We start from the raw sequence: 23,783 nt of genomic DNA, 5'->3' as shown, positions 1-23,783 counted from the left end.
GAATTCAGTCTAACCTAATAGAAATCCTAAAAGAACTTCTTCTTTTTTTCCGATGCATTGTTCCACCTCTACTCTCTGCATCACTGACATTCTTTTTCCTAAAAAAAAAATAGAGACCTTCATCTGTAATGAATTGTTCATGCTGCCGTGGGACCTAAATAGCCAAAAAAAACGTAAGATGTTATGGATCAGGTCCCTGTTTCTCCAACAGTTTGTGTTGTTTCCCTTAGCAGCAGATACAAACCAGATGCTGGAATGCGCAATTTCCGAGAATCACTGATAGTGTTACTGTTTACAGATCAGGTTTAGATAATGCATAGCAGATTTTTTTCCACATCATTTCATCATTATTGTTTACTTTCATTTAAAGCACATAAACCCTGCTAACTAAAGACACACTCACCCAAACTCTGTGTTTGTTGGCTTGTTGTGTCTGCATAGAGTAGTTCAAACTTCTAGAAGCAAATAAAATGCTTCCATAAAGATGAAGGTCTGAACATCTGGTCAGGACACTGTTGTGAATCTGTTTGTGCCTTGTCAATGTTAATTTAGGGGGTTTGAGTCATTTCCTCTCATTACCTGTATGAAACAATATCAAACAGTTTACCTTCTGTCTCTCTGTATAATGACATGATTTCACTAATAATCTTCTTGGTGCTGTCCCCAGATTTGAGCTCTTTTATAACCGGAATCTGTTATACATTTGATTTAATCTTAAGTCGTGTTCTTTTGTTTCAGGCAAACTTTGCTGTCCTTTCAGCAGCTTCCACTTTCGTAGTAAACATGGTCCATGCAGGACCATGTTTAGAAGAACTGAGATAATCATCCATATTGCTTTCTTTTCCCCCCGATTAAAGCATAAATTAACATTTTAATTTAAAATTTCATAGTCAGAAGCAGACCTGAAAAACACCTCTGAGCTAAAATCCTCAGTTAAATCTTCAAGACTTTTTTTCCACCCTTCAACAATGTGTTTAATCAACACCTTCAACTCACTGTTAACTGCATATGTGTGATTAAGAAGATGAGAGACCTAGTTTTTCATCATCACGCTGACGGCACTGGGGTGCCAGCTGTAAGCATCGGCATGCACAGGCCAACCAGCAACGGACTTCCACTGTAATTACAGAGGCGCACACCGACGGCAGATTAATCCCTCTGCCAAAATAGTCTGGAGAGAGAAATAAGGAGAAAGTGGAGGAAATTAGGACAACAGGATGAAACTCCAGGAACAAGGATTTGTTTTGTTTTTTTATTAATACAACTTCAGATCACGTAAAGTGACCATAAGTACATTTTTTATGTTTTTTTGTTTTATAGCTTTTTATAGCTCCCAGAAGTTGGTGACTCTAACTTGACATTTGCCAATTCATAAGCAGCCTCCTTGCCAGTACAAAAATAGAGATGTCGATGAAAAGCAACGCAAATATCCAAATGTTTCCAACTTTAGCTTCTAAAAACTGAAAAACCAGCAGAGAACTAAAGACCAGAGTTCACAGAGAGTATGCAGCAGAGGACCGTAACATGATTTTAACTCTACCTTTGCAGCTTACTGTTTCATTAATTTAATATAGTCCCATTTGAGGCACGAGTTGCTGTGTGATTGTTCTCATCAGCTCCAAGCAAAACCCCAAAAGAGGGAAATGTAGGTGTCTGTGAACTAAACTTTTAGTCAAGTTTTTTTTTTTTCTGACAATTTGGGCTGTGATTGTATCAGGTTTACTGTGTTTCATAAGCTGTTGGGTGTAATTTCCTAACAAATTTATGAGGCGTAAAGCTGCAGAACATGCTCCTATAATAAAACATTTCTGTATCTTTGTGGTTGAGATGCAAAATCTAAATAAGTATAAGTAAATAAGTAATTGGATCTTGCACCAATTATTAGGTGGAAAACACGCATGTAGACACACAAACCATTTCAAGATGATTATTATTGAGAAACATATATGCAGAAACTAGACGTTGATCCAAAATAGCGATAGTAACAATACCAGGTCGATATAATTGTATGACCGATACCAGCATGGCAAAATCAACACCTACAGTTACATAATCTCTCCTTAAATGTATGTATTTTTGTATTGTAGTTTGTTTGTTTTTTTTAATTCTGCCTATTTTATTTTATTTTGGATTTCACAACCTTCGGTTGATATTTCAGATAGTTTCCTTTGGTTTATTATTTTGACATAAGTCCTCCCTGAAGATGCACCCATCGTTTTTGGTATAAAAATCTGAAAAGGAAAAATAACATATTCTACGTAAATCATTGTAAAAGTGGTGCAACTGGGTTGTGTGGCTCCTTGAAAAAGGCAATATTTAAAGAAACATCCAAGAGGAAGAGAGTAACTCTAGAGGAGCTACAATGTTAAGATAAAGGGTCAAAATCAGTAAACCAGACAACAAATCTGTCCTCAGTGGGAGATGTTAGAAGAAATCCTTTGTTGAAAGAAATTCTGTTTTTTTGCATTTATGTGCTTTAGTGTAACACTTTTTTTTTTTTGCCCTGTTTTGCCTGCTGCTCTTTGACATAAATCCTGTCACTACTAAGCAAATTTTCCAGAATATGAATTACTGAATCTGCACCCACAATGTTTTGCTGAACTTGGTAATGAAAGTCCCTGTGTGAAGCAACATTTATCTTCACCCCTGAAGCCAAAGTAATTATTTGTGGTAGCCTGAAGAAACTAATTAGATAATCATTCTGTATCTGGGTCTGAAAATGATACATAAAGAACAAACCTCTGATACAGAATGGAGAGTGGGTTTGTCTCCAAAGAAAAGAAGTTGAATAATGACACCCAATCTGGAGCTAAACAGCCCCATCAATAAGCATGACTCAGCGCCTGCCCTTGTTAGAGAAAGGGTTGTTTCTCGTCACAGAGCCTCAGAAATTATACTGAAGGTCAAAATCACTCAGTCAGGACCACCGTAAAGATGCCTTCATTCGGATTTTTATAATGAACACTTAAAGCTGCAGTTAAACTGCATTAAACTCTATTTAAACTGCTGTTTATAATCATATAAACGAGAATACATAATTGTTTTTGGGTTGTCTGAGAAAACACAACTTTTTGTTCCTACATAAACAAAACAACATTTCCACTGATATCATTTTAGGACATAATTATGCCAGCAGTCTGGTTTTAATTAAGATTTCCAAAGTGTGGAGCTGAAGGTTCAACAGCATGAGAGCAGCAAGAGTGTTGGCTCTCTCAGGAGGCTTGTACCTCTTCACACATTATTTACAGCATTATATAATCAATCATTTCTCGCTGTGCTGCACAGATAAACAAATATATAATGTCTAAGGAAAACACCAAGACGTCATATCTTCATTTAATTGTTACATCTAAAAGTCTGAAAATATGAAAATATCATTTATATAATAGTTGAAGTATTGATGGACTGAGAGCAGACTTAACATTATACATCCATTTTCTGTAAAATTGTTTTAAATATTTAATGGAATTCAGATGTTGTGCAAGCTGATTAATCATGTGTTCATGTATTAGATCAGCTGATCATAAATATATCGAAAACAAAAAATATAAGGCCATTTGATTGATGTAAAAAATACTTTCACTCCACATGCAAAGGCTAGATCATGAAGATGGGGAAAATGTATTTATTTATTGTTTATGATATGTTTGTAATACTTGTTTGCATAATACAATTATTTCATTATAAACTTTACAAATTTCATAAAATTATTATTATTATTATTATTATTATTATTATTATTATTATTATTACACACAAACATACAAAAATATTCCACCTCAGAAAAAATACTGACAATTACTGGTTTCTTCACAATAAGAGCAATGCTACTCTTCTTCAGGCGATTTAAACATGGTTTTGTTATAACAAAATTTTAGAAACAAATCTAAAATTTCATGAAAGTTATTCCAGGTATATTTATTTTATATAGATTCAGGAAATTGTATCCTGCAACAGCAAATAAAAAAGTTATTTTTGAGGAGATGGTGCAGATATGGGTACCAAAACTGGCTGTAGCCCAGGTGCCCACATTCTCTTGGATCTGCCTGTGGTAAGGATAACCGAATTATGTGGGATTCAGACTTAAAATCATCTGAAAATTGTAAAACTATGTAAAGCAAACTCACGTAAATTAAATGAATACAACACTAACATAATGTACTTTTCAGACAAGCTGGTATATTTAAAACAAGAGCTTTGGAACAAACTTCTTAAGGAACAAAATAAATGAAATACAGTCAAAAGTCCAAGAGCTCTCACTCTGTCAAGTCTTTACACGGGACTATACGTGGGTACCATTGATTTAATTTGCTTAAAGGCCTCCGGGCCACCGTAGTGTTCCAGTATTTGCAGAGTCTCCTCAATCAGATCACCGATGCTCTCTTTTTCCCTCCGGCTCTCGATGGCATCTCCGATGTTTCTCTTCTTGTTCTTGAAGAGGTTGAAAACGGGCAAAATCTGTTTTAAGTACGGCACCAGAGCTATGCCGACGCCCTCTGCGGACATCACCAGATGCTGTATGACTCTCAAGGTGGTGCACATCACGTTGTGGTTTTTGGTGTTCATGGCGTTCCTGATGGGGATGATGAGCTTGGGCAGGACCGGGAGGATCCTGGGGCCTCCCCGGTTCAGCATGTCTCGGATCCCCTCTCGGGCGAGGAACTCGTAAGGGTACACCGTCTCACAGAGTCCGTGAAAGAGCAGCGGCAGGTAGTATTGATAGTCCAGTTTCTCGATGTCCACCTTCCACGCTATGGCATTGCCTCTGTTGTTATGGTCCACGGAGATCGGGAGCTCCCTGCGCTCGTAGTAAACCCGGAAGGTGGTGGGCTTGGACGGCCGCTTCTGAAACACCCCTGTAGGTGGAGGTGCCCCAACCACGGAGTTCTTCATGAAGGCCTTGACGGTGAAACCGTCAGCTTTCAATTCATTCTTGGTCTTTGACATGTCACAACTCCTTCCGCAGCTGGGCTGAAAAGATAAAACTGTTGAAAAAAGGTGACGTTGTTCCGATAAAAATGTAGTGCCCGCAAAACTTAAGAGTCGTTTGTTTTTCCATGGTTGCTAAGGAGCTTCGGACGCTTCATTTCAAATAGGACTGGCATCTGGTTACCATAGTAACACTGTACACTGAAAAGGAGACGGGGAAATTCCCTCGTCTCCGGATATCACTCCGCCAAAAATATAGTCCCTAAAACGATTAATCAGCTTTTCATTATGCTGCTGACTGTTTCAAAACGCTTCAATTCAAGTTGCATGGACAATACAAAGAGGGGCAATCTTAGAAGCAACGTTTCATTTCATTTTATTAAACTATTTTAAAAAAACAACAACACAGAAACAGAAGAAATCTTAAAATTAATCTTATCTTGAATAAAACCTAAAATAAAATAAACATTCATATGGTTTTATGAATAATTGCATCAAACTTAAGATAACTGAAGATGAATTAAGTAATTAAAACTGAGCCATGCGTCTGGGGATAATCTGCAGCAGGTCATTATTATTAAGTTCTAGATGAACTAAGATACATAAAGTTTCTATGCATTGAAACATTCATTACATAAACACATGTATAAAAAAATAGTCTCATTTTACAGTTGAAAAATTCCCCTTTAAAAGGTTAATGAGCAAAGTAGCTGATTATAATAATCCATATTAGCAGCTGTTTGCTGGTAAATCAGGTAAATCCAAAACACCTTTAAATCAGATTTGAAAACTGTCCTACCAGCTGCATAACAGCTGATGGTGAGTGAAATGCCTCCATAAATAACCCGAGTAATAATTCACAGGATGCAGTCAAGACCACCGCACACTGACTGTGCTGAGAACATCCTGAGAAAAAAATAACAGAAACTAGTTTTAGGAAACTAAAGTAGAATTAAATCAGTGGAACATTTGCATAATTGTGTCCCTTTTAGCAGAATATGACAGTAGAAAGAATGAAAACCTTTATATGCAAGAACGTCATAAATTAACGGTTTTCAATTCACACAACATGAATTATTGCAGTGTTAATAAGAGTGCTGTTCTTTGAGGAGACAGGGTCTTTAAGAATTATTAACACCTCATATTTCTATTAATCACTCGTAAATTTAAAGGTGAGTTATCAAGAAATATTCCAACATCTGTATTTTTTATTTTTATTTTTTTTATTTGAGACATTTTCTTGCACTCTTTGCATTTTTCACTCCAAAACCTTTTCAAACCTCGTTTGCATCATTTGGAGGAACAAATCTCCAACTCCCCAACCAAAAATGTGAGAAATCGTCCAAAAATAAGCCATATGTTCTTCATTATTGCCTTAACTTTACTACCAGAACACTTTTCTAACATAACAAACTTCTGAGGCCTGCTGAGTATAATTGCTTTCACAGTTCTTGTAAAGTGCATCAAGTTGTTCATAAACTCAACCACCACCAATGGGATCTCATCTCAAAGGCTTTTCCCCTTTTTATCACCTTTACAGCCAGGAAAAAGGCTTCGATACTTGAAATGAGCTTGATGAGAACGCTCATTCTGCCTCCATTCTTCTTTTTTAAATTGTTTTGGCATTAGAGAACTTTAATAAATGTTAATTTGACAGAAAATATTGATTTTCTAATTATTAATACATTGATTGGTCCTCTGGTGTTAATTCTATTTTACTTTACTAATGAATTGCTCTCCATTATATTGTATGCATTTGCTAATTGGTCTTGACTGTAGCTACTATTCTAACAAAACAGGAATGCTGAGATTGTTGTTGTGCATTGCTGTACTTAAGATAAAGGCTACTACTTAAATATTTAAATATCTGTACCACATATGTTGGATTTCATGCCTAGTGTGTGAATGAACTAAACTAAACAATATATGGGTGTGCTGTGGTGGTGCAGGGGTTAAGCACAACCCACATGGAGGCCTTAGTCCTCGACGCAGCCGTCGCAGGTTCAGTTACCCGTTCTCTTATTACCCACTTTCCTGTCAATTAACTATTGAATAAAGGCCACTAGAGCCAAAAAATAATAATAATATAAAAAAAATAAACTAAACAGTATATAATGAGAATGCAAATAAACACAGCAGCTCTGCACTTCATAGTTGCATTGAAACACACCTCAGCACACAATCTAATCAGTGATAGTTTTGCATCAAAAGTCTCTAATAAGAGTAAAATAATTCAGACCAGATTTGACTCTATGCTTTTTTGTGCTCTTATTGGTTCAATGAGGTAGGTCAGAGAAAGTGTTAAATGAACTTTTTTTGTGTTTTTGATTAATATTAATAAGGTATTGAGATCCTCTTCAAAATTAAACGTAAGAAAACAATCCATTAGAATGAATTATAAGAAATTCAGATATAAAAAAAGACTATTCTGAGAAATAGAAACAGTACTTAGTAGGAAATCTTGGATGCTGAAAATTTTGTTTAATTGTATTTTTGTGATTTAAAAGTTGAACATTTTGGGAACCACTGGTCTAACCAGTGAACATTTTCATTTAAATGTGTAAAATTTTGAATTTAAGATAATTAACACATTTTGTATCCCTAAATAATCACACAAATATCCCTTTGATTAAAATGTGAGTGAGGTCCTAATTTCAGTTTGAGCTTTTCCAACCATCTGTTATCTTCTTTTGTATTACAGGCAAAAAAAAAAAAAACACTGCAGGATATAATGCAGATTCCCAGTGGTCATCATCACTGCTGTCAGGAAGAGGAGAAGTGAGTGAGTCCTATCTGCTTGTGCTGTGCTGCCTGGACTCACTGACACAGAAAACAGGTCAGAGTGAGACCGACTGTTTAAGAGGCTACCCACCAACACTGTGTGCAGAAATACCCGTAGCCCAGCTTCAGAGTGTGTGTTTCTGTGTGTAGGCGTGTTGTGGAAAAAAAAACATGTGTGCAGAAAATGCAAGCGCAGTGTGTGAATAAAGACGAGTGTGGCGGTGATGCCAGTGAGTCATCAGAATATGATCGGTATATTTTGCTCGTCCCTCTTTTATGTTCCATTATTTAACGAAGGAATATTCCAAAACTAATCTGTGTCATCCGTAATGAGGAGGAATATCCATTTAAAAGTTTTTGTTCTTAGTTGAAACAAAATAGTTTTTTTGTTTTGTTTTGTTTTTATATTGAAAAACAATTGAAATGGCTTATTGTTGACAAACCTTCAGCCTTAGTCCCCATTCAGTGGTATCAAGAAGAAAAAAAAATAGATACCAAACTAAAAAATTAAGCTAATTAATCACCGTAAGATGAAAAGTTTTGCCAAACAAATAAGTAATATACAGTTTAACCACATTACAATGCTAAATCAACACATCTACTACTTGTAAGATAAGCACGTTGAAAAGCATTTGAAGAAACAATAAACTGTAGCTTAACATTTTTACCCTCATATCCACTACAATATGCAACTTTATAAATTTGTGTGCAATTTAAAAGTTAACATGCATTTAACAAAAGATCCATTAAGCAAACACTACTGCACTTACCGTGTTTTCCTGTAAAATTAATGATTGTCTTTTACAGATGATGAAAACACAAAATTCACGTTTGTTAGATAAGCTTAATATTTCAGAAAAAATAATACAATTACAAATTGTTGACAGACAACTCGCAGACAGTCATCTGCTAACTCCTCATGGAGGACAAACTATAAAAGATTGTAGAGATACTTTTTTTTTTCCCAGTGAATCTAGTTTGAGAGAAATGCTTTATCACTTTACAGCAAATATTTTTGCTTTGATTCATCTCACTGTTTACATTAGTGGCACAAAGCTGTCCAAACTTATTTTAGTATGAAAAAAAACAAGGATTTGACATCTGACTTGTGTTGAAATGAATGTCACTAAAACATTTTCATTTACTTGTGTGCAAAATGTAGTAAAACATCAATTTGTAATTGTTTTTTAAAGGTGTTTTTTGGCACTATTGACCTTTATTGACAGGAAATAGGCAGAGAGAGATGCAGCAAAGGTCACAAGGTCTGAAATCAAACCGGCTGTGATGAGAACTACATCCTCATCTTATGGGATTGATGCTCCAGCTATTACCAGCTTAATAGAAATGTATACATCTTTCAGAAAGCAGAGCACTCCTCGCAAAAGCTGAACAAAATTCTCCTTTCCAGACGAGTTTGGATCTTATTTCCCCTACGATGAAAGTAACAACAGAAGGAAAAAAGTGCTGATAGTGAGCAGAGAATCCTGATAAAAAATAAAAAGCTGTTGTAACCACTGAGTTTCCAATAATGAGCCACCGTCTGTTTTTATTGTCAGGAGAATGCGGTTTGGAGAAGACTCTCCTTTTAAAACAACGATGAACAGAAATCCCCTGGAGCCTGCTGCTGGTGCCAGATTTGTGTGTCGTGATTCTGTGATTAGAGGCTCTGCGTCTTAATCAATATGTGCATTTGAAACAAGCAAATCAAGTTGCAGTGTTATTTTGCAAGTAAATGAGCACAGCCAGGATACCAAAACAAAGAAGAAGACATCCGTTGTTGCATAATGTTTGACCAAAACTGCATTTCTTCCCCGGTTACATCTTGTGTGCTGTAATATGGTTTCTCACGGTGCGTTGATATTTTATGGAACATCTTCTGCTCTGACGGACAAACGAATCAGTGTGATGTTGTGACTCACTGTTTACAGCGCAGTGTTGATGTTTTTCATGTGAACCAGAAGTAAATGGCTGCACAAAGTCAAGTATGTTGGATCAAAGTCAGAGAACAGGACACACGGACAGAGAGCGCTCCTGTTATTCAAATTCTGCTTCATGTTGTTATTAATATTCAAAGACATCTGCTTTTATTCCTAAAGCCGAAACAGAGAGAGTTAAAAAAAACACACGCACACAGAGATGGATTTAAAGTAAATGCTCGGCCTCGCTGCTAATTTGAGGAAGAAGCAAATTAGCAAAACTGGAATATTTCTCTGAAGCAAGAGAGAAGTTTACTGCCAAAAACAAGAAGCTCACTTTTCTTTTAAGGACACTGGAAGACCTGAGTCATATCTGTGGAGGGGGAACAATTACGCAAAACTTCATCACCTGTTATTGAGCAAGACGTCTTGAGTAATTGGTGAAATAACACTTCTGCTACTTTAAAGAGACGTGCCATTTACAAAAATACAGTCCATTTCTTGTAAATCTAAAGTTAAATCCACATTTGACTGGGTTTTCTAAAACATATCGGGGTTATTCTGTTTTCAGGAGGGAATATAATTCGTAAGATTATGTCCTCGCTTCTGTTAATTCAGAATATTTAGGTTGAAATCGAGTTAGAAACATCTGTTCTAGATACATCATGAAGACATTTATATAACCACAGATATCAGAAAAACAACTCACACATGTCTTAAGAATGAAAAGGCTCTGGAAAGTGAATGATGTAAGAGGATAATCAGAACATATTGAAATAAAAGGAGAACTTTGTTTTTTTACTGAAGGCACAAATGTTCTGACTTTTGAGAAAATACAATAGAGATTCACATCCAATGTGGACCGCATAGTGGTGCAGTTGGCAGCACTGTTGCCTTGCCGAACGAAGGTCTTGGGTTTGAATCCCGGCCTGAGGTGTAAATGCATCAAGTTTGCATGTTTTGTCCATGAATGTGTGGATTCTCTCCAGGTACTCTGACCTCTGTGAGTGTTAGTTTAATTTGAGCTGTGTCTCTCTGTGTTGCAAACATCTAATTTGTTACTCTAACATTTTCTGTCCCCTAATAGGAAACATAAAATGTTGGGCAGGAAGCAACATTTCCTGCCCAACATTTGAAAAAGAAGAACTTTCTTTTCTATTCTAACCATGTGACTGGATTTTCCGGATTTTCTGCAACATCAGTTCAATTAACCAGCAGGAACTGTAATGATTGAGTTAATTGTAGACTGAGATGTTCTGGTGGCCCACTGAGTTCAAATCCATAACCTGCAGTCAGTGTCTCCATCTGGATTATGGTCCTTGGTAAAATATATTAATTTAAAGTTCATCCAGTAGAATATATATATATATATATATATATATATATATATATATATAAATTCCCCTCTCACCCTCTGTGGGTGGTCTCTTTCATCCTCTGAGCTCGGGTCCTCTACCAGAGGCCTGGGAGCTTGAGGGTTCTGCGCAGTATCTTGGCTGTGCCTAGAACTGCACATTTCTGGACTGAGATGTCTGATGTTGTTCCTGGGATCTGTTTGAGCCACTGCTCCAGTTTGGGGGTGACTGCCCCGAGGGCCCCTATGACCACAGGCACCACTGTGGTCTTCACCTTCCAGGCCTTCTCCAGTTCCTCTCTGAGGCCCTGGTATTTCTCCAGTTTCTCATGCTCCTTTTTCCTGATGTTGTGGTCACTTGGTATTGCTACATCCACCACAACGGCTTTCCTCTGTTCTTTATCCACCACCACAATGTCCGGTTGGTTCGCCATTACCATCTTGTCTGTCTGGATCTGGAAGTCCCACAGGATCTTAGCTCGGTCATTCTCCACCACCTTTGGGGGTGTTCCCCACTTTGACCTCGGGGCTTCCAGTCCATATTCGGCACAGATGTTCCTGTACACTATGCCCGCCACTTGGTTATGTCGTTCCATGTATGCTTTCCCTGCCAGCATCTTGCACCCTGCTGTTATGTGCTGGACTGTCTCAGAGGCCTCCTTGCACAACCTACCAGCACCTCGTCCTCTGTTCCCCATTGTCTGAGACATTCGCTGAGCACATCGTCCATTGAGGCTTTGTCCTGAGCACATCGTCCATTGAGGCTTTGTCCTTGATGTATTTATGGATCTTGGATGTTTCATCCTGGACAGTGGCTCTCACACTCACTAGTCCTCTGCCTCCTTCCTTATGGCTTGTGTACAGTCTCAGGGTGCTGGATTTGGGGTGGAACCCTCCATGCATGGTTAGCAGCTTCCGAGTCTTAACGTCCGTGGCCTTTATCTCTTCCATTGGCCAGCTAATTATTCCGGCAGGGTATCTGATTACTGGTAAGGCATAGCTGTTTATTGCACGGATCTTGTTGAGCCATTGAGCTGGCTTCTCAGGACTTGCCTTATTCGTTGGAGGTATTTGGCTGTGGCTCCTTTCCTTGTGACCTCATCGAGGTTGCCATTTGCTTGTGGTATTCCCAGGTACTTGTAGCTGTGCTCTATGTCTGCTATTGTTCCCTCTGGGAGTGAGACCCCTTCTGTGTGGATGACCTTCCCTCTCCTTGGTATATGCCACATTTGATGGACACTTGTGCAAGTGGTTTGCAGTTGGCTTCAAGGGTGGTTTTCCACAGCCCCATCGAGTTTGCAATGAAGGCTCTTAGAGTCCTATTGTACATCTCTAAGCATTCAATGATCCAAGTGTGTGGCATCGAGTCATAGGCTGTGTGTGTGTCGGGTTTTGCAGTCTCGGGTGATTGTGTGGTCTACAAGGAGTTGGTGTTTGGCTCCTCTGCTATTTATGCCGCTGCCCTTCTGTGCCGTGTTCATGTATTTATCCATGTGCCCGCTTATCTTAGCTGCTATGATGCCTGACATGAGCTTCCATGTCTTTTCCATGATCTCATAGTTCTCATAGTTGCTCTTATAGCCAAGCATTTCAAGGATCACTCATGCTGAGTTGTATATCAGCTCATTGGTTTCTGTTATGGTGTTGGTAGGGATTGTTCTCAATGCTGCATTCACATCTTCAATGATCATTCACATCTTTGATAGTTCGTTCATTACTGGGGCTGCATACCCAGTCTCGGGGTGGGGAGTAGTTAACTCCCCCCTGACCTTATCTTTGGGCTCCTCCCTTTTGCCGTAGCATTTGTGTTGTACCTCGTCAATCTCAAGTTGTGATAGCAGTTGCCGTTTGCGGATGTTGGAACACTGAGCTACTAGTTGTTTGGCAGTCATTGTAGACTGTGGGTGTCGAAGTAACCATTCCACCCTCAGTCTTTGCATGTAACCCCTCTGACTAGGGTTACTTGAGTAGTAGCATTCCAACAGATCCATGTTTTCGTCTCTCGCCCATTTCCGTCTTGTTCCAGTAGCCCATTTTTCATCAAGGTGCTCTGGTTCCCCAGCACCTGACGCAGACCTTGTTTGGCCGGGCGACGTCTGAGCCGGCATGTTATGCGTATCAATGTCTCTCATGTTATGAGGTAGGCTATATAGCTCCAAGGGTCTTGCCTAAGGACCCACACTGCATAGCTCAATTGCACAATTGCACTGTTGTAACTCGCCCCAGCCCGGATTCGAATCCCGGTCTCCCGGGTGGTAGACTGGTGTCTACCCACTGAGCTATACAGTCAGCTATATATATATATATATATATATATATATATGTTTTTGTTTAGCTTATTTTTAATCAACTAAAAATTAAATAAATAAATGTAGATTTTCAGATTACTGTGGCTAACTGTTCAGACACCAATGGTTCATGAGCTTGAAGATTATAAGATTAAGCAAAATCCTAAAGATGTTGAGTTTTAAGACATACACTGCAAAAACACAACGTCTTGTGTTTCTGGTCTAGTGAAATCTTAATACATTTGAAATAAGAGAAATCTCATTTGTAAGTACTTTTTCAGCATGTTTTTAGTAAATAATTCCTCAATATTGGATTTAAAAGGTTTTAGTTCCACTCGCAGATTATTTCACTTAAAACATTTTTCCCATTTCATAGGTAAAATAATCTATCAATGAAACTGGCACATTTTCATGAATATTAAGGCATTATTTACTTAAAATAAGCCCCTGTACCTTGCCAAAAAGCTACATGTAAGTTAGTTTTGTCTTATTTCAAGTGTACTAAGATATTTGCACTCAAAACTAGACAAGTGGCCCCCATCTCTCCACCTCTTATTAGACTCTGTGGAGGCAAGATGGGGCAATGGGGAAGCATTTCCACATCCAGATTAGCAGGGTGGGCTGCACAGTGAGATAGTTGTTAGCTCTGTTGCCTTGCAGCAAGAAGATCAGAGATTTCTGAGTGCATGATCTTTGGGACTTTGCAGGTTTTGGATTTTATGATGAAGTTGCTTGAATTTGAATTGAAGCTGTATATGTGGTTTCAATGTCAGCTGTGGCAACATTAATGGGAGTATGCACGAAAAGAAGAGAACTACAAACACTTTCCAAAGCAAAAGGAGAATTAAAGCAAAAGCTTGCAGTAAGAGACCGTCTTTAGCAGTTTTGCAGTGTGAGATTAAATGGCTGCAGCATTTAGGTATTTATGGAAAAGGTAGGAGACGAACTGCAGCTGAAGGCTGACGGCTCACAGCGGGCGAAGGTTTGTTAATCAAGAAGAGAGCTGGAAAAAGAGGGTAAAAAGAAGTAGGAGAGAACAAGCATGACTGACTGTAATTGGCAGTACCAGTCAGGTTTAGACATAAAATACTAACCTGTTCATAGCTGTGGACGACTGAGTTTAAACGCACGACTTCAAGCCGATTAAGGCTTTTTTTTTCTTTCCTTCAGATATGCTCCAAGAAGATCACTTCCAGTCTAAACCAAAAATATTTATCACAGGTTGCTTATTTGCGCACAACAATTCATCACGCCTCTTCTGAGATCCAAACCGTTCTGCCTCTGGTTCCTTCGGCTTCCAGAGACATTATGAGCCGGGTCTTTCATGTACTGACGGGAAGCAACTCCCTGGGGGATTCACTTTGTGCAGCTCAAAGACGAGACTTCCTCTTGCAGATGAAAAGGAAATGAAAGTGGGTGTGAATCACAGCAAAAGGGAGACAGGAGGTCAGAGGTGAAACTGAGACACAGAGACCGGAAGAGACAAAAATTAAAATGTACTTTTTTTTTTTTTTTTTTTTTTTTAGAGAAGCAATGGAGGCCGTGGATGAAAAAATAACAAAAGAGAAGTAAGTAAAAGGATAAGGAGAGATGAGCTGGAACAATGAAAGTTTTTCCCTGAACTTCATCTTTCACAATTTTCTCAGATTCCTAAAACTGAGGTCTATATTTCCTCATTTTCTTTCTATCCATAACCACATACTATTAATAAAAACAGGATTTAACCTGAACATAAATTTGAGTTAAGATCCTTTTAACTAAAGGATGACAAGAGAAGAATCGTACAGTTTTTTTATTGAGTAAATTAATTTATAAGTTATTTTATTTTGTATGACAAAATGCACATTTTAAATAAATAAAAACACGTCATTCAGTTTTATGAAAAGTGATGTCACTTTTTTTTCTGCTGCTCAGATCCATTTAAATTCATTTTATTTCATGATTTGTTGACTTAATCTTGAGGAATCTTCAGAATATGATATCTATGAGACAAACACATTTGAGTTACAATTATCTGTAATTTGAGCAGAAAGCTGCAGAATAAATAGTTTGCTGGTATATACAGCTTCAGGCAGCAGCTCTTTGTTCTGCGAGACACAAACTCAGATTACTATGTCTTGGAAAGCCACAATAAACATTTCTTTGTCTTACATGAAGGAGTTGTGTCCTGTGTCCTTGAGATGATTTTTTGTGCAAACTGTTGCTTATGAACTCCTACAGAAGTGTAAAAGATGTTAACTTCAGTAGAACGAGGTTTCTATTAGTTAGTTACTTAGCGAGGAAGAAGCTGTTACCTCAACAAAATAAAGAATTAAGCAAGATTTTGACTTCACTCAGTAAGAAAACTTAAATTTTTGGAGACATGTCCAGAGTACATGTGCTACTGAGAACATAAAGCTGTAACCCTGAAGTCTGTTCTGATTAGGGGAAAATTTAGCATGAGCAATTTCAAAGTTACCAACACGCCAGATACATAAACGCCAGAAAAATCTACAAAATATCGCCAGCGCACTAGACATAACAGCACCTGCAAATAACTTTTGTGCGATGCTCCGAAATAATTATGGAGAAGAAATAAAAGAACAGAATGACAAAGAGTCACAATAAAGATGAAATTGGATATTACAGAGATGAAACGAGTTCAGCAGCAGGGGAAGCTGCATGTGTTCAGTTTAAATGTCTCGCAGGGAAGCAATTAAATACCACAGCTTATTGTTGGTGGGAATTAAAGCCCCTCTGAGGATATTGTCTCTATACTATACATCTTCATGATATAATTACTATAAGTAGGTCATGGTGAATGATATGCACTCTATTATTAGATACGCAAAGATGCAAGACTTGGAATTTTTTTCATAATAATCTGGTTTCTGAAGCAAACATAATTAGTCTTTTTTTTCCCCCCTCTGGCACTAAAATCAGTAATTCATATTAAAAACAATTAACACTTTTAGACGTGCAAGTTTGTTTCCTTCTCATCTAAAGATTCAGATGAGATTTAATATGTGATATAATTCCAGTCAACAGTTGAGACTTTCATATCCTGTGACAGTAATGTTGAGTGGTATTTTTTTTTCTTTTGTGCATGTGTGCGTGTGTGTGTGTGTGTGTGTGTGTGTGTGTGTGTGTGTGTGTGTGTGTGTGCACGTCTGTCTGCATGTGTACAAAACAGAGAAATGCACAGATATGCATAGATCAATCTACGCGTATGAGGAAGACAAGTACATACTAGGAGGGTCAAATACAACAATTGTATCTCTTTTATGTGTTTTTTTTTCTAATAAAAATGTGTGTTGAAAGCACACATCTCAAAGCTTCTTGGCTTGCTTTGCCAGCCTGCGATGGGAGTCCTTGGCCCGTGACAAGTCTCTTCAGTGAGAGGATGTTCCCCTTGGCTGTTCTATAAAAGCAGATGCACATGTACTTCCTTCCAGATGGTTGGAAGCCTGATTCAAAAGGCTAACACTGTGCAGGAAAGACTGCAAACTCAGCATTGTTGGCAACAGCTGTGCACTGCAAAGCAATCCCAGGCAAAAGGCAGAAATGACAGTCATAAAATGTATTCAGATAAATATTTCTAGATGCTAAATATGTAAAATGAAGCCCATGTAACCTGAACAGATTGCACTCTTGAACTTTTACACATTTTGTCAGGCTGCAATCAACAGCAGAGATTAACAGGTTATCTGGAACACGTGTTAAAAAGGACAAATATTAGTGGTGCATCCCACAAATCTGACCTGTCCGGATGAGTGGCAAGAAAAACATTGCTTGAAGTTGCTGTTTGCGACAAACTTTGGAGCGGACTAAGCAAACATTTGGAAGAAGAACGAAAATCAACCTTTCTGGCCTACATGCAAAGCACCGTGACTGACGGAAAACTAGTCCTCCATATCACCCTGGGTGTGGCAGGGTGCTTTTGTCTTGAGCATGAACAGGAAAGTTGATGCAGGGCAACCCTGGAAGAAAATCTTTTTAAGCAAAAATCTATCAAGATAACTGAAGCGTACAGCCAGAACCACAAGTTCAAAGCATATTTGTGTGTTAAGATGGTCCAACCAAAAGTTTAGACTCAAATGTAATTGAGTGTTTGTGGTAAGACTTGTTGTTCACAGAGACTCTCACTCCAGTCAGCTTGAGCTATTTATCCAAGAAAGAATAGCCAAAAGTTCCAGCATCAAGATGTGCAAAGCTTTGATGTGCAAAGCTTGGGGAAAAATGTTACTCTACGAAAGATAGACAAAGGTGAGCTGAATACAAATTCTGCACTATTATGTGCCAGTCTGTCGCTTAAAATTGCGATAAAACATGTTTTAACTTTCACAAAAATGCAAATACAGCTGCAAGGCACTGATTGACGACATCGATTTTATAAGAGGTTGTTCACCTTTTTCAGATCTGCTAATTCAAAATGACATGATTAGGATCACAGCTGGTGTGTTTCGCGGAACCACAGCAGTTTTAAAACTCAAACTGACTAATCAAAGCCCAAATTAGCTGTTTCAGTCACATCTCCTGGAGTCTGAGACCAACAATTCCTTCAGATCAGGATCTCTGCCAACATTGTAATGTCAGATATAATCAGATCTTTTTCATGTTTCAAATGATTGTCTTTGTTTACTTTCTCTTCTGTCTTGAGGCAGTGGTTATTGCTGTAAACAGCACCTTGAATGTTGTTGTGATCGGTCTGCTCGTTCAGATTTATTCTTACTTGCCTTTGCAGTTTGTTTTGTTTTGTCTTACCATAGATATGCCTTATAAATTACTGACTCTTGTCTTGGCATCCTGGGGTTTGTTGTTTTATATTCAGTTTGCTTCCCAGCATGCAAAAACTAACTTGTTTTCATTCCTTAATTGTGCATTTTGCTTCATTTTTACCTGACATTGTGTGAATGACTGATGTGTAGCTCAACATACTGAACAGGCAAAGACCTGCAGACTCAGACCAAAAAATTTTACTACCATAAATCTTTTTAAAGGAGCACAATGAAAACTATCCAAACTCTATTCCAAGCAATGTGGTTGCAAGTATTTTTAAAGCATTGTACTGTTATGCTTTGAGGTTTGATAATTTAGAGTTTCAGCGATGCAGCTGAAACCATCTCGGCCAATGATTGCAGGACGATCAGATATAAACCAGTGAAGGGAAAAAAAAAAAAAAAAAAAAAAAGCTCACTCGAGCATGTTCAGCTTGTTGTTCAAAACTCACCGCAAAACCAAAATCACCATGTGTGAAAGATATCAGAGAAAGTGGAAGCCAGCACGCTCTCCGCCGCTGTCAGATGAGGGAGAAAACAAGAAACAACACATGTATCCAAATCTGTAATTGACTGAGTGGAGCTGAGAGCTGCAGAGTGGAGCGGAGCGACTCTTCTGATCAAACCAGAGACTAAATATAGGATCCTGCGGCACGATTTCCTCTGCTTGAACAGGGATTCACGCAGTCTGGGAAAGGAAAGGAAAGGAAAGGAAAGGAAAGGAAAGGAAAGGAAAGGAAAGGAAAGGAAAGGAAAGGAAAGGAAAGGAAAGGAAAGGAAAGGAAAAGAAAGGAAAAAAAAAAGAAGAGTGAGTATAGAACAGTCCCTTGGTGGATCATTGGTGCGTGTGTGTGTGTGGGTGGGTTTGTAAGGGAGAACAAAATGAAAGCTCATTCACACGGCTCTGCATCCATTCACACCCTTCATCACACAGAGGAGGAACAGCAGCACAGCAGTCTCTGTGGATCTGTCTGGTTGCTTTCTAATCTGTCCATCATCTCACCTCGCTGTGTGCCATCGCTAAAGATATTCTCAGCAGATCTGTGAAAACAAAGTCCCACAAAATCTCAACCTTGTTTCATTCAAGCTTCTGTCAAAAAAAAAAAAATGCCTTCAAGTCATTATCTATAAACTCCCAGTGAAGAGTTGTTATACACTGAGAGGCTCGGCGGAAAAATATCGATAAAGCCTTAAAGTTGTGAAACAACTGCTGAAGATAGGAGGAGGAATCAACATTTGAGGGAGTAAAACATATCTTTTTAATCTGTTATAAATAGGCAAACACAATCTGTGTCCCCAGAAAAATAAAATTTTCGAAAAATTATTTCTCTCTTTCTTTCTGTTCTTTATGGTGTTTTACATGTTTAAAAAAGGTCAGAGAAGTTATGTAAGTTATGCAAAATGCATATAATATGAGCAACTTTGAAATAAAATAATGCGAAAGCCCATGTGTGCAACCATTTGCATCTGACTGTGTGTTTCAGCTTGTCATCCTGTAAGTCATGTTTTTTTCAAGTTTTCCCTTTATCTGTCTTCCAACTCAGGTCAACTTCCACATCTCCACTCAGGAAAGCATCACCACAGGATGATGCTGCCACCAGAATATATCAACATAGGAATGAATGGCATGTTCAGAGAGATGTATACTTATTTTTCCCACTTACGAGCATTTTGCTTGTAGCCCACAAAGTTCCAATTTGACCTCATCTTATCAGAACCCTAGTGATGCACAGACAACTGTCAGATCCTTAAAGAGACCAAAGAGAGAAGAACACCAGTGTTTAGAAACCATGACTGGACACGCCCCTCTCAGCATGAGAGGGGGGTACTGCATCTCAGTACCATACCAGCAGGGCAGAGGATGTTGAAGGAAGCTGGAAGAGAAGGGTCGTTGAAGTGTCTCTACAGTTTACAGGATCTCCATCACAGCTCCTGCAGGAACAGGCTCTGAAACATAAGCAGAGATTCCTCACACTCTCTCCATGAGCTTTTGAACTACTGCCATTATGCAAATGACACCACAACATCAAAAGCAGAACCAAGAGGCAGCTAACACACCTTTCTGCCTCAAGATATTAAATGTTGAACCACTGCGAAGATTGTGCACTCTGTATAGTCTGTTTTCTTTCCCTATCCCATCCATTGATTGTCCATACCTGCTTATCTTCGCTGGTGTCTGTCATTAGGTGAGAGGTTGGTTCATAACAGGGCAACACAGAGACACACAGAACTAACAACTACACATGGACAATTTGGAAACTCATTAAGCTAATACGTAGTCATGTTAGCTTAACAGCATGCTCAGGGAGAACATGAAGAAAGACCTCAGGCCAGGATTCAAACATAGGGGCTCTTTATTACAATGCAACGGTGCTACTGCTCTACTGTACAGCTCTAGTTCATATTTGATAAATTAAATGTACCAATCTGTTGCGTTACCATTAGAAAATGAGTTCTCTGTTTGCTAACAGTTAAATTACAATAAATTGATTTGGTCTGAAGGCCTACGTCTAATCTTTAAGTAAATAAAAGTGCACAAGCACAATCTGCTAATAATACTGAATTATTATCTTTATTTTTAATTAAAAATGTGAATGTGATCCGAAAGAAATGGTTAACAACAATTACTATGTTGTTCAGTGGACCAACGCTAATGTCATATACTGTAATTTAATGCAATTTCATCTTTCTGTTATTATTCTAATTATGAATCAAAAGGCGTATGTAGAGAAACAGCTTAGTCAGACTGTACTCACGAATCGCACATTAATGACATCTAAGTAGCAAATAAAGAGGAAAAGAACATTGTGATCTTTCAGGCAAACGGAGCCACGCTTTGCTTAACATAAAGTTGATGTGGCTCTATTTTTTATCGTGGATTGGAGCGACACCAGGCGGTCCTGTGTGAGCTCTTTGTTATACTTTAACCCACCAACAGGTGGCAGTGTGCAAAAACATGCGACTCTTTTCGACACACCTCCGCTCTTGACTCAAGTCTTCTTCTCTTTGCCGCAGCGAACTTTCTTTCTCTTCCGGTTGTCGTCTGTTCGTGTGGCAGGTATTTATTTATCCCAGTGCTTTGAGCTTATTATAATCTTCATCCATCTGCTTTTGCTTTATATACTGTTCACCAAACATCCGCAGACATTGATAACGTTTCTAGTTAATAATCTAGTCTTCACAGTATGGATCGGATTCGACCCTTAAAAAGAGACAAATAAAACATCTGATTTGGGCTAACATCTGTGTAGCTACCGACAGCTACCGATATAATACCAACTAGTTCGTGATTTAATTGACTATATTTTCCTCCTGCGTTCAGTCTATTTATGCATTTTTTTTAGAATAAAACAGGTTTATTGGTGGCTAACAAGCCGAACTAAATGAACGTTTAATAGCAACGGACGCTAGCATCGCTTTTCGTGGCTAATGATGCGCTGGTTCTGTTTTTCTCTTGTCCGTTCTACAGATTTACCAGCGTTGAAATGGCAAAGTCTAAGAACCACACAACTCACAACCAGTGTAAGTGATTGCATCTGAATTTACTCGTTTATATTCCTCTAGCTTTGTGCAAAGAGCGGTGTAAAAACGAATGACTGTCCTGTTTCAACAGCTCGCAAATGGCACAGAAATGGCATTAAGAAGCCCAGATCTAATCGCTATGAGTCCTTGAAGGGGGTATGTATGTTCACCAACTCTGCTCTGTGTTACAGCGGTGCTTTGAGAAATGCAGTGTTCTTACACAAACTTTTAATAGCTAAATAATTGTACTATCAGTCTTTTGGAAGTTGCTTCCACATATCCAAGACCTCAAATTTGTCTCTGTGTCATCTCTGTCCAAGTATATGTTTTGTTAAAAAAATATATATATATACACATATAAACCATGTTTCACCTGGAAGAAAATAAACATTTTAATGATACCAAATTAGTGTCTCTGAATTGACATACACCAACAATTCAATTGGCTACATACATTACAAATTTATTTGCAGTTTTTGAACATTACAGTCAAGTTCAATTTATTATTCTAATTGGCAGGGGAAAAAAAACATTTCTAAGCAGATCACATTGAGTCACTGACTTGGAGCATTCACTCCTCCAGGATGAGCATGTAGTGATAGAGAATCACTTGCATTGTGTTGTTGACTTTGCAGCAATCCCTCACATTGAACATGCACGCAAGTGACAGTGCAGAGGAAAACTCCTAACAAAATGAAACCTTAAGCAGAACCTAGTTCATTACAACCAGAACCTAGTTCATTACAACCAGCCATCTACTGTGACTGACTAGGGATTTGAGTACGCTGTCTGTTAGTACTTCTGTGGCTTCATCTAGGAGAGAGAAACGTAACAGATGAACTCTGAGCTGGTTTAAACGGCCACAGGATGAAAAATTTGCAGCGAAAATCTCACCCAACAGCTGTGTCTAGGAGACGGAGAGAGATGTGGTCAAGTGCATCGTCTAGAAGAAGAAATGGTTCAAACTGGTTCAAATTTTATAAGTGAACCCAGCATATTGCACTGATGTAGCATTCCTTCTTAAACAAGCATGTTGTGATAATAGACCATCGCTTTAATTTAAAATCTTTAAAATGTTGAAAGATTAAAGAATGCTGTTTACAGGATTGTTTTTGATGAGTTTAATACCATTTCATCTGATGCCTACCACTATTCAAAACATTTTTTTTTAACTGAGAACTTCTATCTGATAAAGTTGACTTCTTGATTATGACATTGTTTATTTTGTAAGGGGCAGTTATATTGCAATACATTTTCTAGTATCATGCTGGTCTAAATGTTTTTAGCTAAATATTTGCACAAATGTTGTCAAGTGGAGTTTTGAAAAACTGCATTAGGAGAATGTGCTGTAGCTTTAAACACTTCCAGTTCTGTAGGTGAAAAGATGTTAAACTGCAAAAGATGATTTTAGATTAATAAACTTTTTGTATTGCATGTTTATTTTGTGCATTTCTGGTGAAGCTGGTGTAGTATTCTGTATTTGTGCTCAGAATTTTTGCACAATATTTTTACTTGAATCTAAACTGCTTTACATGATTTACTTTCATGAGCAAAATCTGTTTCCCCTTGATGTTTTAATGGTTTATGCTAGACTGTTTAGTGCAACAGCTCACTCATTCTATGAACCTTCCTGTTTGCAGGTGGATCCCAAATTCCTGAGGAATATGCGTTTTGCCAAGAAGCATAACAAGAAGGGCTTGAAGGCGGCACGGAAAGCAGCAGCTCAGAAATAAGCTGTCTGCTTAACTTCTTTGTCTTATTGTTCCACATACACCAACATAATAAAGTGATGCTTTATTAACAAAACCATTTTGTTTTATACTTTGTATGTGTTGATTATCCAGAAAAGGATTTATTTTAAGCCAGCACTGTGGCTTTTTGCTTCCACACCAAATTTTGGAAAAGTTTGGAAGTTGAAATAAATCGAGAATGAGCTTTCTGTTCTGGAAGTGTTCATACATGTTTTTTTTGTCCGCTGCACCGTTTTCGTTGAACCAGTTAGTAAATGATGGTTGTGAGCTGCAACGGAAAAGGAGACCGAGTCTGACTGAAAAACCTCTTGGCACTCTAGCATTCTTTGTGGAAATGGCTTTCTACTGGGGTTACATAAAAAAAAAACATCTGTTAAACTGCATCGTTCCTCAGTGACCTAAGAACGCACATTTCAGCTGAATTGTTCTAAATGTACATATAAGATCATTTATGTGCTTTTTTTTGGTGAAAACTCTTAAATTGA

The 23,783-nt window shown here is 38.1% G+C and overlaps 2 protein-coding genes across 2 annotated transcripts; one reads left to right on the top strand and one right to left on the bottom strand.

The window, feature by feature from the left end:
* Positions 1-3,903: 3,903 nt before the first annotated feature.
* On the bottom strand, positions 3,904-5,359 carry pacrg (PARK2 co-regulated). The gene has a single exon (XM_014975065.2). The coding sequence runs from the start codon at positions 4,945-4,947 to the stop codon at positions 4,273-4,275; it is 675 nt and encodes a 224-aa protein (XP_014830551.1). The 5' UTR covers positions 4,948-5,359; the 3' UTR covers positions 3,904-4,272.
* Positions 5,360-20,993: 15,634 nt separating this feature from the next.
* rpl29 (ribosomal protein L29) lies at positions 20,994-23,353 on the top strand. The gene is made up of 4 exons (XM_014975073.2): positions 20,994-21,083; positions 21,495-21,547; positions 21,639-21,703; positions 23,188-23,353. Exons 2-4 carry the CDS (start codon positions 21,511-21,513, stop codon positions 23,278-23,280), a joined length of 195 nt encoding a protein of 64 aa, XP_014830559.1. The 5' UTR covers positions 20,994-21,083; positions 21,495-21,510; the 3' UTR covers positions 23,281-23,353.
* The last annotated feature ends 430 nt before the right edge of the window (positions 23,354-23,783 follow it).

Source organism: Poecilia mexicana, unplaced genomic scaffold (genome assembly GCF_051168715.1).
Source record: "Poecilia mexicana isolate PSO_F unplaced genomic scaffold, ASM5116871v1 scaffold_5, whole genome shotgun sequence".
Lineage (NCBI taxonomy): Eukaryota > Metazoa > Chordata > Actinopteri > Cyprinodontiformes > Poeciliidae > Poecilia > Poecilia mexicana.
Note: the sequence above shows the minus strand (reverse complement) of the source record. Positions and strands in the feature narration are given on the sequence as shown.

Bases quoted from the DNA above. Each gene is read 5' to 3' on its own strand.
- pacrg (XM_014975065.2), bottom strand. From the start codon at position 4,947: ATGTCAAAGACCAAGAATGAATTGAAAGCTGACGGTTTCACCGTCAAG.
- rpl29 (XM_014975073.2), top strand. From the start codon at position 21,511: ATGGCAAAGTCTAAGAACCACACAACTCACAACCAGT. The intron at 21,548-21,638 runs GTAAGTGATTGC...CTGTTTCAACAG, and splicing joins CCACACAACTCACAACCAGT to CTCGCAAATGGCACAGAAAT. The intron at 21,704-23,187 runs GTATGTATGTTC...TCCTGTTTGCAG, and splicing joins GCTATGAGTCCTTGAAGGGG to GTGGATCCCAAATTCCTGAG.